Source organism: Vombatus ursinus, unplaced genomic scaffold (genome assembly GCF_900497805.2).
Source record: "Vombatus ursinus unplaced genomic scaffold, bare-nosed wombat genome assembly UNPS02014779.1, whole genome shotgun sequence".
Taxonomy (NCBI): Eukaryota; Metazoa; Chordata; class Mammalia; order Diprotodontia; family Vombatidae; genus Vombatus; species Vombatus ursinus.
In genome coordinates this window covers 40,234,631-40,249,899 of record NW_020954557.1, presented here as the reverse complement: position 1 = coordinate 40,249,899, position 15,269 = coordinate 40,234,631, and the positions used below count along the sequence as shown (strand labels likewise).

The 15,269-nt window shown below is 35.5% G+C and overlaps 1 protein-coding gene across 4 annotated transcripts in view; it reads right to left on the bottom strand.

Moving 5' to 3' along the window:
• LNPK (lunapark, ER junction formation factor) overlaps positions 1–15,269 on the bottom strand; it is a 100,984-nt gene that overhangs the window by 28,182 nt on the left and 57,533 nt on the right. For all 4 annotated transcript variants that reach the window (XM_027865922.1, XM_027865925.1, XM_027865924.1 and 1 more), the window contains exons 7-8: positions 11,456–11,539; positions 11,316–11,367 (exon numbers count right to left, since the gene is read on the bottom strand). In XM_027865922.1, coding sequence (XP_027721723.1) covers positions 11,316–11,367; positions 11,456–11,539 — 136 coding nt within the window. The remainder of the gene's footprint in view (positions 1–11,315; positions 11,368–11,455; positions 11,540–15,269) is intronic.

The window sequence follows — 15,269 nt, the reverse complement described above, 5'->3', positions numbered from 1 at the left end:
ACTCTTCCACATGAGGTCCCTTCAAATACAAGGCTACTATTCCCGTCACTCTTCTTTCCTCCAAGTTTAACAGACCCAGTTCCTTGAAATGATCCTCACATGACACATTCTCTAATCCTCTCCTTCTAAACATGCTCCTGCTTGCAAATTTGCTACCTAAACAGAGATGAGCCCATGTGGCATAACGGATAGAGAGCTGGCTTTTAAGTCAGGAAAACTTCTGCAAAACTTGAAGTTCTGCCTCTGATGCATACTGAATACGTGACCCTGGACAAATTACCTGACCTATTAGTGTTCTAGGTAAACCCCTAACACTGTAAGTTGCAGAGAAGTCATAGACCTGAACTGGGAAAAGGAGTTACCTTTTCTAAGAGTTTAATATACTAATAAAATCACAGATGCAGTTCCTATCCCTGCCCTACAATATGACCAGAACTTAATACAATATTCTAAATGGGATCTGACCAGAGCACAGTAGAGGAGATCTATAATTTCTCCTGTTCTAAACACTATACCTCTCAAAGCAGCCGACAAAAGCATTAGCTTTTTTGGTGCAAAGTCATACAATTGACTCCTATTGAGCCCTAAGACAAGTTTTTAACCTCTAGCTCCTTTTCACACAAATCAATCAACAAATATTTCTTAAAAGTCATTCTCCAATTGGAAAATGGTTAAAGGTTAAAAGGCTAAAAGGTTAAAGGCTAAAAAGGCAATTTTCTAAGAAAGAAATCTAAGCTATCAATCACATATGAAAAAATGCTCCCAATAAGAACAGAGAAATGCAAGTTAAAATAACTCCGAGGTTCCATTTCACACTCATCGCGACTAGGAAAGTTGACAAAAAAGGAAAATGGCAAATGTTGGAGAAGCTACCAGAAAATAGATACACTAATGCACTGCTGTGGGAGTCATGAATTGATCCTGCCATTCTGGGAAGCAATTTGGAACTGAGCCCCCCAAATATACTAAACTGTGCATATCTTTTGACCCTCGTTCTCTGAAATCAAAGAAAAAAGGCCCAATATGTACAACAACAGAAATTTTCGTGTGGCAAAGAACTGGAAACTAAGAGGGTAATCATCAACTGGGGAATGGCTAAATAGATTATGGTATATGAATGTGATGGAATATCATTGTCATAAGAAATGACATCCCAGTTTCGGGATGTTTCAGAGAAACCTGGATGCAGGGTGAAATGAGTAAAATCAGGAAAATCATTTCTACAATAAGAACAACACCATAAAGACAACTTTCAAAGATTCAAGAACTCTGATCAATGCAATGATTGACCAACCATGATTCCACAGGACGGCAGGTGAAGAATGCTTCATACCAACTGACAAAAAAAACGATTAATTCAGGGTGCAGACTAAGACAAATAATTTTTGGACATGGCTAATGTGAAAATTTTCTTTTGCTTGAATATATATTTGTAACAAGAGTTTGAGGTTTTTTTCTCAATCGGGAGGAAAGGAAATAGAATTTCGTTAACTGAAAAGAACAAATTTTTTAAAAGAAAAAAAAAATTTAAGTGCCTACATGTGTCAAGCACTAGACTAGGTGCTTCAAAAAAAAAAAAATGTCTTCCCTCAAGGAGCTTACATTTTATCATGGGGGATAAGGTATGGGAGGGAAGGGCAAGGCACTAGCTTGGAGGAATGGAGAAAGGCTTCATACAGAAGGTTCTTCTTAGTGAAATATTATATACCCAGTTTCCTACAAAACAGAGGTACGGTGGGGGTTCAGCATAAGGCATTACATGTGAGGAATATTAAGAAGTATGTTTGGCGGCAGCTAGGTGGCGCAATCGATAGAGCACCAGCCCTGAAATCAGAACGACCTGAGTTCAAATCCAGCCTCAGACCAAACACTTGACACGTACTAGTCATCTGACCTGGGGCAAGTCACTTAACCCCGATTGCCTCACCAAAAAAAACCAAAAAAAACAAAAACAAAAAACAAAGTATGTTTGGCTGGACCACAGACTTAGGGAACTAAATGTGAATTAAAGCTAGAAAGATACATTGGGGTCATGTTGTGAAGGAATTTAATCAATCATGACAAGCATTCATAAAGATCTTACTGAGTGCTAAACAATACGTTACATGGCAGAAAGGAAGAAAACAAGCATTTATTAAGTGCCTATAATGTGTTAGGCACTGTGCCAAGCACTTTACAAATATTATTTTATTCAATCCTTACAACAACCCTGGAAATTTGGAGTCATTATTTTCCCCATTTTACAGTTGAGGAAACTGAGGCAGACCTCTAGAGGTTAAGTGACTTGCCCTGGGACAGACAGCTACGAAGTATCTGAGGTCTTCCTGACTCCAGGTCCAACCCTCTATCCAACTGCATCACCCAGCCACCTCTCAGCTGCCTGCTGAGGATACAAAAACAAAAACTAAACAGGCCAATCTCTCACAGTGTTTACACTCCACAGAGAAAGCAGCATATACATGTACAAAGATGTACAGAATAAATAAAAGGTAATTTAGAGACAGGCAACTGGGGAATATCAGGAAGGGCTTCAGGGAGAGGATTCTAAAAGGCAGGGGAAGGAAAGCATTCTACTCACAGGCTAATCAGTTACTATAAATCATAAAACAGTGGTGAGTTCAGGTTCATTACAAAATAATGCCCCCACTAAACTTGGCAATCCCTTTATTTCTTATTAATTCCTTATAATATTCCCCACAAATGGCTATTTGCAAACTTTTCTAGTCTCCTTAATTCCCCAACTTCCTCCAAGTTCCCCTTAATTCAATAGTCAAACATTTAAGTGCCTAGAATATATATGTCAATAGTGATATATTGTTTTGATAAATAATCTCTCAGCTTACAGTGTAGTAAAGGGTTAAAATACAGATAATCATAAGAAACATTGCATGATGAATATATCAGAAAGTTGCTGAACAATTTGAACTCTCTCAATTTCCCTCCTCTCAATCTTGTCCACCTCAAAATTGCCTTATCTTCACCTACCCCCAATCTTCTATCTTGACTCACAGCAAGAAATCCCTTCCCTTCAGAGGATAATCCCTTCCCTTAATTCCATTCCCTTTTTTCTCTTTAGGGACCTTGCTCAAATAACCATCTTCCCAAGCCTACAATTCAATCTCTCCTTTTTACTGTCTCCCACAAACATGATGAAATTTCATTATATACTTTTAAAAAAAAATCTTAAGTCCTGCTATTCCTTTTAATTACTAACCAAGCTCTTTCCTCCCCTTCACCACCAAATTTCTCAAAAAAGTCTGAATTTCCTATTTATTTGCACATCATGAATAATCAATCAACAAACATCTATTAAGATCTATTAAGCACCTACTATATCTCAGGCACTGTGTTAATCTCCTTAATCCTTGACAATCTTGCTTCTAACACCACCACTCAGCTAAAACTACTCTTTCAAAAGTCACTTTTCCTCAGTCTTAATTCTGACTTTTCTGTAGTATTCAACAACACCAACTACATAAGTCTTCCTTGGAATACTCTTCCCTTGGCTTCTGTACCACTTAAACCTGGTTCTCCTCTCACCTGTTCTTTTTCTTTTGCTAGGTCAGCTATATCTTCTCCCACCCTCTAAATGTAAGTTATCTTCTCTTGCTACGTGTCTGGCCCATCTCCTTTTCTAGTCATACTCTTCTTTGATTATATTGTTCATGCTACTTCTGGTATGCAATTTTTCATTAATAATATGTCATTGATACACAACCTACAAATACTTCCATTGCCCTTTGGGCATCACAACTTTAATTCTTCAAGGCTGTAGTATTCCATGATTTGTAGTCATAAAGTACCATCAAAAGTATATCAGGAAGGGGAAGCAAGGTGATGCAGTGGATAGAGCACCAGTCCTAAAGTCAGGAGAACCTGAGTTCAAATCTGACCTCAGACCAAACACTTGACACTTAGTAGCTGTGTGACCCTGGGCAAGTCACTTAACCCCAATTGCCTAAAAATTTTAAAAAAGTATATCAGGAAATATAATATGAATATGAATGTATATGTAGAGCCTCTATCAGAATACACGCCATCTTGGAGTGGGGGGAGAGGATGGAGGGGGAGAAAATTTGGAACTCAAAATCTTATGGAAGTGCATGTTGAAAACTAAAAATAAATTAATTAATATATTTGTAAAAGTATCAGGGCTAAAAATAGATGGGACTTTGAGGGAGAATCTTAGGATCCTTGAAAGTACTTTGCAATTTATCAAGTTCAATCCATCCATTCTCTTCTTCCTGTATAACTTTGGACCCAGTTAAATTATCTATATGTAGTGTCTGTCCAATATATTTACATCAATAGATAAACTCTACCGATTGACTAACCAACTGCATATCATAATCTGGACAACAGGTATTCTTCTTCTTGGTTTTTCCTGTGTGTATGGCGAGGCTAAATTCTTTCTCATTCAGGAGGCTGTACAAATATTGCAGGGCCTGTGGCAACCAACACAATGTCAAGTGGCAACAGGAGGATTCGTAGGGCTTCATCATCTATAGAGAATCCCTCTTACATTTGGATTCTTTTCTGGACATTTTCCATAATAGTAGTAATCACTACTGGCAAGCATTTGTCTCTGTTCTATGCCTCACTTGATAAAATAACCAGAGGGTCACTAAATAAAGTTCTCTCTGTCATTACATTTATGAAGGAATCATAAGATTTTATTTTTTTAAACTATTTTCTTTTATTTATTAATTATTATTATTATTATTATTTTTTTTGGCTAGGCAATGGGGTTAAGTGACTTGTCCAGGGTCACACAGCTAGTTAAGTATTATGTGTCTGAGGTCAGATTTGAACTCAGATCCTCCTGAATCCAGGACTGGTACTCTACCCACTTTGCCACCTAGCTGCCCCAGAATCATAAGATTTTAACATACATATGGGAGACACCTTATTAGAGGGAAGTCTTTAAGGCAGCATTTTGTTCTACCAAATAAAAGACTTTTCAAACAATAAGCAGAGTAAGATTTCACATTCTCTGCACCTTTCAGTCTATGACACACTAAATACAATTTGACCTTACTTGATGATTCAGGTTAATCATTAAGAAGCTCCACTATAGTACTCTGCTATCCACAGTACATTCCTGTCTTTTAATTTTTCTGCCTAATCTACTATCAGTTGTTATTTCTAAACTATTATTATCCCTGCCTCTAACAACCCTCCACTAAATATCCCTATCTTACTATTGGATCAGAAAAGAGACAACTGTACTTGTTTAAAAAAAAAAAAACCACTCTATGTAAAGTATCTGCAAATACAGTCTAAATGAGCTATGGAGGGTTTTACGGACTTTATGATAGATATTTTAAAGGCCTTTTTCATTTACTTCTGGGTTCACTGATACATTCCAGAGGATGAACATTGTTAGAAATGTGTTAAGTAGAATACTACTGTAATATCTTGCATTTAGATAGCATTTTTAAAAAATTTCAAAGTGCTTTCACATTCATTATCTTATATGATGATCCTCAGAAATGAAATAGAGCGTTATTAGATTTTACTATAAAAAAAAGAAAATAAATGCTTTGTACCAGTAAAGACTGCTCTTGAAATTATGTTCTTGAGCAGCTAGGTGGCACGGTGGATAGAAAACTGGCTCTGGAATTAGGAAGACCTAAGTTCAAATCCAGCTCCAGACACATAACACTCACTAGTTGTGTGACCCTGCACAAGTCACTTAACCCCAGTTGTCTCACAAAAAGAAAAAAAAAAATAATGTTCCTTTTAAATTAAGTTTCAAGAAACTCAAAATTATTTTTACAACTTTTTAACACATTAAATATCTGTGACATTAAACACAATCTTTCTTAACTGCCAAATTAATCTAATTAACTATTCACATCAATACAGCACTTTAAGGTTTAACAAACTTCTTTCCTCACAACCACCTCATGAGGTAGGCAGGGTATTCTTTGCTCCATTTTAAAGATTAGGAAACTGAAGCCAAGAAGGTTAAGTGATGCCTAATGTCCCACAGATAGTAAACAGGAGAGATGGGATTAAAACTCAGATCATGTAACTCAAAATCCAGCACTCTTTTCTACTATACTATACGATCTACAGCAGCAGTGAATAACTTCAAGGCAGTGGTTTCTACGGAATTGTCACAACTCCCTGCACTGTTACAAAACATTCTATACCATCCAATTTCGTGCATTGTTTCTTTATATCCAAATAGTTTTGCCAAACATTTTTTTTTCTAAGAAAACTGTAGAAAGGGTTAAATAGTTTCCCTAAACAAGGTTTCTCATACCATTGGCTACTCTTATTCAGGCAAAACCTGAGCAAGTAAAAGGATATTATGGTCAACATTCATAAAAGCACCATATTAAAAAATGTTATATGTGAAGGATGCAAATAAAGCCCCTGGAAAATTTCTACCCCATATATATATATATATATATCACTTATAACCAAGTCTTACATCAGCATCTATGTAAGCTATATAACAATATTGCAAGTACATACAATATCACAAGGGGGGCAGAGCTATGAATGGATCACATTTACGTATTCTTCAGTTTATCAAATAAAATGAAGAAGCAATTAATAGTCAAATGAAGAAACAGATTTAATTTTAAAACAACTCACAAAGAGAGTATAAAGTCATAGAGCAGCATCCCAGACACCAGTGACAAATGCCTAGTGTTTTTGTAATACTCAAGGATAACTAAAAGTAAGAACATGACAGACTCGGTATATAGAGATCAACAGAGAGATAAGTTTCAAATAGACACATGACTTAGACATAAAACATAATACCACAAACAGATTAGAAGAGTAAGGAAGAAATTACCTTTCAGATATAGGGGAACATTTATGACCAAACAAAGAGAAAAAGGCAGAAGATAAAATAGAGAATTTTAATTACATAAAATTTCAAAGTTCTTAAGCAAACAAAATCAATGCAGCTAAAATTAGAAGGGAAACAGTTAACTGAGAAAAAAATCTTTGCAGCATGATTCTCTCATAAAGGTCTCAATTCTAAGAGATATAAGAAATTGATTCAAAGAAATGCCTATTAACATATCAAAAGCAGATTCTGAGGTCTGACTTCATACCCATCAGATTGGCAAAAATGACAAAAAAGGAAAAATGAAAATGCTGAAAAGGCTACAGGAAAAAAAAGGCACATTAAAGCACTGTTGGTGGATCTCTGACATGTTTCAGACATTCTAGAAGACAATAGGAACTATGCCCAAAAAAAGTTATTAAACTACACAAACCCTACAAACCAGAGATATTGCTATGGCTATAGCCCAAATATTGGAAACTAAGGAAGTGCCCATCAATTGGGAAACAATTGAACAAATTGTGGTACATGGAAGTAATGCAAAATACTATTGTGCTGTAAGAAATGATGAAAGGGATAATTTTAGAGAAACCTAGGAAAACTTGTATGAATTGATGAATTTAAAATGCAAAAAGAGACATACATTTATGGACATGGCTAACATGAGAATTTGTTTTGCCAGACCATGTAGACATTTTGGGATTCGTTTTTTAGGTTTGTTTCTTTTTCTTTCTTTTTTTTAATTTGTTCAATAAGAGAGAGAATGGGAGGGTCAGATTAATCTTTTAAAATACTTGTAAGACATGAAAAACAAAAAAAAAATAAAGCAAAAAAAGAACTGATGCAGAGTAAAGTAAACACTTTGTATAGTAACACTAAAATAAAGACAAGCAACTTTGAAAGACTTAAGAACTGTGATCAACACAATGCTACCCATTTCCTGATAGAGAGGTAATGAACTCAGGGTGCAGCCTGAGACATACAATTTTTGGACTTGACCAACAGGAGAATTTATTTTGTTTAACTACTCATATCTGTTACAAGGGTTTCATATTTTTTTCTCCCACTTAGGAGAAGAAAGAGAAAAAATGGAATTTTCGTTGAAAAAAATTTAATTTTTTTTAAAAAAAAAGTACAGGCCACAACACTCAAAAAAAAAGATTGAGAACCAATCAGAATAGCAAATTGGGTTTTAAGAAAATTGGGCAAAAAGGAATCATTACGTATATAAGAAAACAGGAAAACAGAATTTAGAACTAGAAAATTAGGGAATGAACAACCCAAATCAACCCAAATGAGGAAATCAATGAGCCCGACATAAGCAAAGTGATTTGCCCCCCAGTAATATAGGTGTTAGTGTCGGGATTTGAATTTAAGTCCCTTGACTCCAAATCCATGGGTCTATCCTCTATGTTGGGCTGCTAAGCGGCATAAATAAATGAGTGGAAAGACAGACACACAGAAATAAAGAAACGTAAAGTGAATAACGTATTGGACTTTGAATCAGTAAGACCTGAGTTCAAATCCTGCCTCAGGCGCTTAACAGTTATGCGACCCTGAGTAAGTCCCTTAACTTCTCTCAGCCTCAGTTTCATCATCTATAAAACAGGCATAATAATAGCACCAACCTCCCAGAGTTTATTTCTGGGATCAAATGAGGTAATGTTGAGTGTTTTGTAAAGCTCAAAGTACTGTATAAATGTTAGCTGCTATTATTGTTATAGTATATTGCTTTCCCTCTCAGAGTACAACAAAACAGAGAACACCACTGATCATTCTGAAATTAGAACATAACATCCCAAGTAGGGAATTTATTCAGTTTTCAAAAAGTATACTGGGAAAGAGAACTTTGGCTTCTTAAAATATCTTGGGCATGCAATGTAAATATTGCTAAATCATTAAGAACAGTTATGTCAGTAAATGAGACCAAAAGTCTGTTGATGTTTTAAAAAATTAAACAAGGAAAGAATGAAGAAACATGTAGCAACAAGATATAATCACATGAATGGCTCAAACCAAGACTAACATTTTGAAAATCATAAATTAAGAGTTCTCCTGTACCTTGAAATGAAACAGGCGTAGTTAATCTATTTTCCCCAAAATAAGGGCTATTCCTTGAAGTTTGTCACAAGTTTTAAGTTTAAAGGACTATATGGAAATGAAACAGGGTTTTCAATTGCCAAGGCAACCTGAGAAGCAGCTTGAACCAACTAGTTAAATTCAGATATGTGTAGCTGGAATTCTGATCACTCTCACATACTCTGTGTCCAAGTGTAATCACTAAAACAACCACTATAGGCACATAATGAAAGGGGGTTACATTTATATAAAACTCCTCCCCTACAGCAGAATGCACATCTACCACTGCTTCCACTCTCTCTGATCTGCCCTCAGCTAAAGTGAAATTAAGTCTGAAGGAGTAGACATAAATCATAGAGCTCAGGTACAAGAAGAGGGGATCAAAATATCAACTCCCAGAACTAACTCTTACATTGCTGCCAGTGTTGGGTCACTTCATGGCAATTTATTCTTCCCATTTTAAGAAATAATGGAGTGATGATGACAGTGTCATAAAAGGTCTGAATAATGACTGCAATGGCATTTACATAAGGTGTGAGCCAAATATTTTGTCTGAGGGGGCAATACTTTTGTGCCAATCCTAATAACAAATCCATAAATAAATTTAACAAACACTTTTCTTGAGACATTAAGAATCAAATATGACTGCATTTGGTGTTTACAGGTTTGTGATCTGTTGTTACATGTCAAAAATGTAAAGATTAATTTGACTTTCCAATGAAAGACACAATGTACTATTTAACAACGTATTGCCTCTCCAACTTTTCTGGGGATTATGGGAAAATATTAAAAATGGCACATACAAGTATAAATAAGCAGAAAAAAATTGTTAGGATACTACTGTTAAGTTTTTACACAAATGATAAAACACTGTATGCCCTACGCAAAGTAATTATGGATTCTCTTCATCAAAAGTAAGCAACTGCCCTTACATTATAGGCAAGAACATTACACATCCTTTTATTTATTTTTATTTTTTATAGCTGCTTTCAAAATGCTTGCTAGTGCAACTGCCCAGAACACATTTCCAATGGTGTTATGCATTTTGTTAACAAACTACATGGAAATTTGTCTGTGACACTCTGTTAAGGGAGAAATACTCATCTAAATACTTACTGGAAGCTTAAACAGGAGACAGGCAGCTCTTCAAATCAAATTTCACAAAAACACAATAGAGATATTTACTAAGAATCTCTGAGAAAAGCATAAAATGCAGGAAATACTGTAAAAATTCCTGGAAATTTATATGAGCAACAAAAAAATTTTTATTTCCTTTAAGGGGGTAGTAAATTATAGGAAATTTTAAATTATAATTATGTAAATTCACTGCATATGAATTTCTGCTGAATTAGGAATTTTCAGTATTATGAAAGAAAAATTGGATGCACAAGACAGAGGAAAAGTGCTGGGTATGGAATCAAGGCCTGAGTTATTTGTGTGACATTTGGCAAGTCACTTAACCCTTCAGTGCCTTATTTTCAGGATGAACAAAACAAAGAAAGAGGATTAGAAGATGCCCAAAGTTTCTTTCCAACTCTAAATGAATCTCTCTAATATGGAAAAATTATTAATATGTAAAACAATACCTATTATTTTTCTCAGTATTTATGAAAGCATTTTTTAAAAAGAAGCAAGTTTCTCCCACAAGTGATCACAAGTACTATCAGAAGTTCACGGAAAAAAACAGGTTAATGACTTTGAGTGTTATTTTTGGAAAGAGAAGACCAAAGACAAAAACCTCCAGGTTGTACACCACTAGTACCACTGAATTCAGGGAGGAGAGCAGAGTCACAACCAGCTCAAAACTAAAATGGTCTTCTTTTAAATGTTTGTTTTAAGTAAAACTCAATATACCTCACCAGATCACAAATTTTCAAACTTACTTAGTACTAAGATGATATGGAATTAATGGTTTTCCTTGTGCTAGGCAATCTAAAGAAAGTTTTGCAACAATTTTAAGAACTGTTGCTTCGATTTTCTCATTTATGTGTTTGTCTAATTCCTAAACTTACAAAAAACATAAACTGCAATGCAAAGAAAAGTTCTACAGGAAAATGAATCAATATGAAGATTCAAAGACTTCTGCGATAATCAAACTGCCAACTGACTAAAAACAAAACAAATACAAAACTTATACTAAATCTCAAGCAAGGTTACTCAAATTTCAAGAGGTTAAAATCAATTCCAGATTTCACCTCAACAGGCATTAACATCCCAGAAGTAACCTCATTTGTCAAACCATTCATATAAAGACCTACCATCATCAGGTAAAATAACCACCCACCCCAAATTGTATTCCAAAACAAATGTAAAAACACAAAACCATTCCACATAGATTTTCACACTTCTCCATCACACTTTAGAACTCACTTGTTTAAATACGGATCTTTCCAACAGCAGCAGCAGTTTCTACAAAGTTATTTACCTTGTCCAGGCCTTGCAATTGCAGCTGCTCCTAAAGATGATGGCTCAAGCTCCTGTTAATTACAGAAAGTTGTAGGTGTTTTAAGTGTTTTGCTATACAGTATATTTTATAATAAATGACTACTGTTATTAGGGTCCTACCTTTGCCTTCCTTGATTCTGGATCAAACCTTTCAAGAATTAATTTAGCAGTCTTGTAAGTTTCTTTTTCCATGACTTCTTCAAGCTGTGAACAAAAATTTCCATAAGTTGTCATTTTTAAATTTTAACTGCTTATAAATGTTATTTTCACAAGTCTGACTTAAAATTTGTTAAAGTGAAAAGTTCAGTGAAAATACACCACATAATATATCTAGACAGTATTGAAGACTTCCTATGTTCAAAATTTTAGGTTTTATAATAATTTCTAACCTCTAATGTGCTACTTGTATTTTATAGCTTTATTGGAAAGAACCACCAAATATTACTAATTGTTTACATATAATGAGGAGAATAATTACATGCACCAACTTCAATAATGGAATGTGCAAAAATCTATCAGCCATCATTATCGGAAGTTATTAGACATGACAAGCAAATGACAGGCAATTCCTCAGATTTATTTTCTCATAGCACTTAATGCTATTAATTTAAAGAAGGTCGTTAGCCAAGTGCTTTACTGAATAAAGTCTCTGTGCCAATTAACTGCTGTCAGCATCGATTTTAGATTATTTATTAGCAGAAGCAATTAGCTTGCTGCAAATGCTGTGAAAACTCACTAACTGGGAGAACAGCCATGGAATTTGCTCAGATAACTTTAAGGGCTAAATTCCATTTTTACAGTTAGATTCAAACAACTTCTGAAGAGGAAAAAAAATGTACATGGTAAGAATTTAAATAAAAAATTTACTGAGTTCTATACATACTTTAGAGGTTGTAACTAGCGCACTCCATTATTATAGTAGTTTATTTACAATGAACTCAGGTCACATCGTAACTTTAACACTTAATATTAAAAGTTATCACTAGTAAAAAATAATTTTAGCAGTTAAAAGGCAATGTTAGAAAGTTTAACTTTAGTATGCAGATACTGTTATAATTAATATGTAGAATGAATAAAACATTTCTAAAAATCTTAACTGGACATCACCCTTCCAAATAACTATTTATGACAACTTCTTAGATTCATCACATACATATATATATATATCTATATTCGAAAGGCCAAATATATTTTAAAATACAACTCCAAGTGTACTTAATAAATTGTAAAAAGAATTAAAAAGATACTACCACAAAAGAGTTAATATACTTCTGGTTAATCACTCAATTCTGCAAGTAAAAAACCAACCGCCTTAGTCGAGTGATTCCCAGTCTTACTTTCATGCCACTACTGTCTTGTCTCCAATTATCACAAAGAATACAAAGAAATTCTCTTACCAAAAAATGAATTTTATTTATTTTGATTTTAAGTGCTTTATATAATTTTGCTGATGGTACAGAATGCATCCCTACACAAAGACAAAAAAAAATGATAGAGCAACACACTTCCAAAAAGATTGAGAATTGCTCGCCAAGATTAGAATCTTACTTTGAAGCAAATCAAACAAGCATTAAGCACCAGCAAGTGTACTAGGCACCGGGAATACAAAGACAAAAATGAAATAATTACTGCCTTTAAAGAGCTTAGTGACACATCTTCACAGATAAATAAATGATGTATATACACAAGAAAAAATATCCGTTGATGGAGTGACACTAGCAACGAAGAGTTTCAGGAAGGCCTCTTGGAGGAAACTGCAATGGAAGCGAGCCTTGAAAGGAACTTAAGTTCTCAAAGGCAGAGAGAAGGGAAAGCATTTCATGTATGGGGAAACAGACTGTGCAAAGGCACTGAGGTGAGATCCAGAAGTTCATGATTGTGGAACAGCAAATCTGGCTTGACAGGATCTAAGAGTACAAGGGAACAACGTATAATTACCCTGGAAAGTTAGGCCAACACAATGCAAAGGGAGGGAAGAAGCGGGTAGGTAGAGAGACAGAACAGACATAGATGGGGTATGAAAGAAGAAGGAACGGTTGCCAGAGAAAGGTGTTTTAGTGTAAGAAGTCTAATGGGATTCTTCGTAAAGCCATAAGAGGGTAGGTTATTATACTCTTCCCAGTAACCATGGTAACACTGCTTTGAGGAAAAGGTAGAAAGGAGATGGGGATTTGTGGTTGAAATAACTACAGTGGAGGGCAGTTGGCAAGATGCCCCAGCTGTTTAAGCCCTGGTATCCTGATGAGATGGCTGGGACCTATAAAATATAGAGGACTGAGGCTAAGTTTCACTTATTCATCTCTCTAATCCAGAACTAAGGCAACTACGCAAGTCCCACAGATGAATGAATTAACTCCTACAGTGTCATCAGTCTTACAGAGTAAAAAGGTATAACATCATTCTTTTAAAGTAAGTTTTAGAAATCAAAACACAAAAATGGACTAGATTAAAACTTAGGGAACCCATTTTATTTGTCCAAATAACCATCCTGTTAGGAAGGCAAAAAAGGCAAAGAATCATAATGTTAGTTCTAGGGATCATAGCCTGCAGCCAAAATGAGTTTTGACTGTCAGGACAGGAATTACAGGAAGAAATTTCCTAGAAGTTTATGTGATTATCATGAGGAGCTAAATTTAAGGTACTATAGTTTGACCTTAGGCAGTCCTGAGTCTTACCTGTAATCCCCAACTATAAGACAGGTTAGGAACAGAGCCTTTTTTTTTAGCTACTTCTTTACTGTCTTCTAGTAAACACATGAACTTTGTATTGGGGAGACTACCTAAGGGCCTTCCACTAGTTGCAGCTACAACTGGCTTCTACTAGGGTTCATATTCCCCAATTCCACATCCTCTTTCTTCATTCATTCAACAAGGTTTTACTGATCTTGTACTATGTGTACAACATTGTCTTATGTGCTAAGGGGTATATAAAAGATGTATAAACAGTTAATAACAATGCCACAAAGTGTGTGATTAAATTTCAAAAGTTTACACAATGTTACGAGATTACAGAGAAAGGAAAAACCAGTGAGGGCTAAGGAAGGAGTCAGGGAAGACTAAGATTAATAATAAAAATAATCTAACATTTATACAGCACTTAATATGCATCACGTGTACTGTGCTAAGCACTTTACAAATATTATCTCATTTGATCCTCACAATCACCCTGGAAGATAGGTGATTTTATTTTCCCCATTTTATAGATGAGGAAATTAAGGGTAGGAGAGGTTAAATGATTTGCCCATGGTCACACAGCTAGTTAAGTGTCTGTGCCAGGATATGAACTCAGACCTTCCCAACTCCAAGTTCAGTGCACTCTATCTGCTGTACCATCTCACCCAGTAGAATAAGCTGCTAGGGAGCTCATCCTTACTTCTCACTCTTTCCTACCCAGATCACACTGGGATTTGCCTTTCTCCACCCTGCATTCTTGTCAATGCCCAAGCCCTCTTCCCACAGCCTCCCCCACTGTGATAAGAAGCCCAGGTTCCCTCAGTCCCAATCCCTCCTTTCCAACAGTCTTTGGTCCAGGCACCTCCAGTCTTCCTACCTCCTTCCACTCCAGGCAATCATGGCTACTCACAACACTTCAGGAAAAACAGGTGGTCACCAACTATAATCCTTTTGGTAAGAAGAAATATCAATGAGCTTGAGCACCTGCCCTGACACTATAGCCTAAAGACCACCAGGCCTTACTATATGCCTTACCACTGAAACCTAGAGACATCCACCCTGAAAAAAATAAACACCTAGAGACATCCACCCTGAAGCATCCTTTTTGACATCCACCCTGCAGCTGCACCCTCTTATATGTGTTGTCTCCCCCAGGGAAAATGTGAACTCCTTGAGATCAGGGAGTACACCAATTTCTATTTGTGGTTCCATCACAGAAATAAGCACTTCATAAATGCTTTTTCATTCAGTCATTCATGAAG